At 44.8% G+C, this 2,287-nt stretch overlaps 1 protein-coding gene across 1 annotated transcript; it reads left to right on the top strand.

Moving 5' to 3' along the window:
- Positions 1–1,914, top strand: LOC137947743 (flavonoid 3',5'-hydroxylase CYP75B138-like). The gene is made up of 3 exons (XM_068793513.1): positions 1–49; positions 843–1,183; positions 1,282–1,914. Exons 1-3 carry the CDS (start codon positions 1–3, stop codon positions 1,912–1,914), a joined length of 1,023 nt encoding a protein of 340 aa, XP_068649614.1.
- The last annotated feature ends 373 nt before the right edge of the window (positions 1,915–2,287 follow it).

Below are 2,287 nucleotides of genomic sequence, written 5' to 3'. Positions count from 1 at the left end.
ATGCCACAAGCAACAGAAGATGGTTGCACCAGTCATGATTCACGAGCAGGCAATGACCAAACTGAAACCAACTCTCAACCCAACCACTATAATCAACTTCCCTCACAAACACATATCTATATCAAGTTTTCTCAAAAACAATAACACGAGAACTTCAAACAACCACCAACAGAACTACTTCCGAAAACCACTCCAAAACCCCGAAATCAACAAATTTCAACGGTAAACCTACTGCAGAAATTTTAAAATTCCGTGAGTCCGTAATGCTCTCCACGAATAGAAATCACACAAACTAACACCAGAGGTCAACGAGACAGAGTAACACAAGCCACGATAGAGACTGAGTAACACAACCCGACGAGAGCTTTTGTGGGGCGGCGAGGTGTCTTCAAGCACTAGAGATCACCGGACGAAGAGTAGACGAGCGGCGCGAAAGCGGCAGACGAGCAGAACAAGCGCAAACCATGCAAAACAAAAAAAAATTCGAGTGCGAGAACAAACAAATCACCTAAGATGGAAAAATCGAAGCAAAATCGCACGATTTCCCGCTCTGATACCATGTAAATCTCTCTGATTTCAGAGAGGTTTTTCCATTATCAAACTCTGAATCCAGATTACAAAAAATCCTGTCAGGTTCATGAGAAACCCTATTCGAAAAAGAAGAGGAAGAAGGAATTTACAAGTATGCCCTTGGACCAAAGAAAAGGACAAGTATGCCCCTTTACATATACATATTTACATTAACACGCCGTAGTGTCGTCCGGGAGAAGGTGGCAGAAGTCCACGGCGGCACCGGAGCTCCAACTAACGTCGGAAACGTTATGTTCGTGGTGATGTACAAGGTGATTACGGGATTGCTGTGGGGTCGGTCGCTGAGGAGGAGAAGCGTAAGGTGGGAGACGAGTTTCAGCTAGTGGTAGAATACCTGACGGGTGTCTTCTACAAGCCCGACGTGTTGGATTTCTTTCCGGTTCTAGCTCTGTTTGATTTAGGGGGAGTCTTCTGCCAGACGAAGAAGGGCGGAGTTAGGCTTGAGCAAATCCTCGACTCACTCATAAATCAAAGCCAGAAAAGGGGCAACACTGAGGGGACCAGAGATTTCCTACAGATATTATTGGAGATACAAAACAGTGGCGATACAAGGACTCCCCTCACCAGATCTCACATCAAGTCTTTGCTTATGGCAAGTATCTTTCTTCCCCAGCTTTCTTCACTGCGCGAGTCAAGTTTGTGTCTAATACAAGTTGGTTTTCATGAGTTTATTTCTGATTTCCTTCACAGGAATTGGTGCTTGCTGGTAATGACACAACGTGGACAACGATGGAGTGGGCAATGATAGAGGTGATGAAGCATCCGGAGGTTATGAAAAACGCCCAAGAAGAGCTGGACAAGGTCGTAGGAAGGAATCATTCCGTGGAAGAGGTTCATCTTCCTAAGCTGCACTACGTGAACGCTTTTGTGAAGGAAGTTCTTCGTCTTCACCCTGTGGTTCCACTCATGCTTCCGAGGACCCCGAGGCAGTCGACTCCAGTTGGCGGTTACATGGTGCCTAAGGGCTCTCGCGTCTTGGTGAACAAGTGGGCAATCCAAAGGAACCCTGCGGCATGGGAGTCTCCCGAAGAGTTCAGACCCGAGAGGTTCTTGATGGGCAACGGCAAACGTGAGATTACTGGCAATGACTTCCATTACTTTCCGTTTGGGTCAGGAAGGAGGATATGCCCAGGTATGGCCCTGGCAGAGAGGATGTTAATCTATGTAATGGCCACGCTCCTGCACTCATTCCACTGGAAACTGCCAGAGGGCACAGAGCTTGATGTTTCTGAGAAGTTAGGTATCGTTTTGAAGAAAGCAAAACCTCTCAAGGTCGTTCCATCACCAAGATTATCCGATCTGGGTCTGTACTCTCGCAACTAGCCTTGTTTAAAAACAAAGCAATCCAAATATCAAATATGGCTGTTGTGTACAACCATGTATAGTTGTAGTTCTATCAAATGTGCTTCTGCAGTGAAGCTCGGCCACTAAAGTGTTGTGTTAGATGTCTTATGTGCATGAATATAATTAGTGCAGCTATAAAAGATTAGCCTTTTTGCTGCATTCTGTATTCACAAGCAAGACCCACTCTGGTCCATTCATTGCTTTCTCTAAATGCTATTTTCATTTGTTATTTTCTTTAGGGAATTTTACTTTACTACCATTTTTTAAAAAAATATTAACACAAATAACCTTCAACCCTAACCCCAACCCCAACCCTAACACAAACCCTAAACGCTCATTAATGGAAGTTGAT

The sequence above is a fragment of the Aristolochia californica genome, unplaced genomic scaffold, assembly GCF_029961685.1.
Source record: "Aristolochia californica isolate CCGP_79_NKW_82.1479 unplaced genomic scaffold, dmAriCali1.0.hap1 SCAF_13, whole genome shotgun sequence".
In the NCBI taxonomy this organism is placed as follows: domain Eukaryota; kingdom Viridiplantae; phylum Streptophyta; class Magnoliopsida; order Piperales; family Aristolochiaceae; genus Aristolochia; species Aristolochia californica.
Note: the sequence above shows the minus strand (reverse complement) of the source record. Positions and strands in the feature narration are given on the sequence as shown.

What these genes read in the sequence shown, in the direction of transcription:
- LOC137947743 (XM_068793513.1), top strand. Translation starts at nt 1, where the DNA reads ATGCCACAAGCAACAGAAGATGGTTGCACCAGTCATGATTCACGAGCA. An exon ending in CAGTCATGATTCACGAGCAG is followed by an intron (nt 50 to 842) that starts GCAATGACCAAA and finishes GTGATGTACAAG; the next exon opens with GTGATTACGGGATTGCTGTG. An exon ending in ACATCAAGTCTTTGCTTATG is followed by an intron (nt 1,184 to 1,281) that starts GCAAGTATCTTT and finishes TTTCCTTCACAG; the next exon opens with GAATTGGTGCTTGCTGGTAA.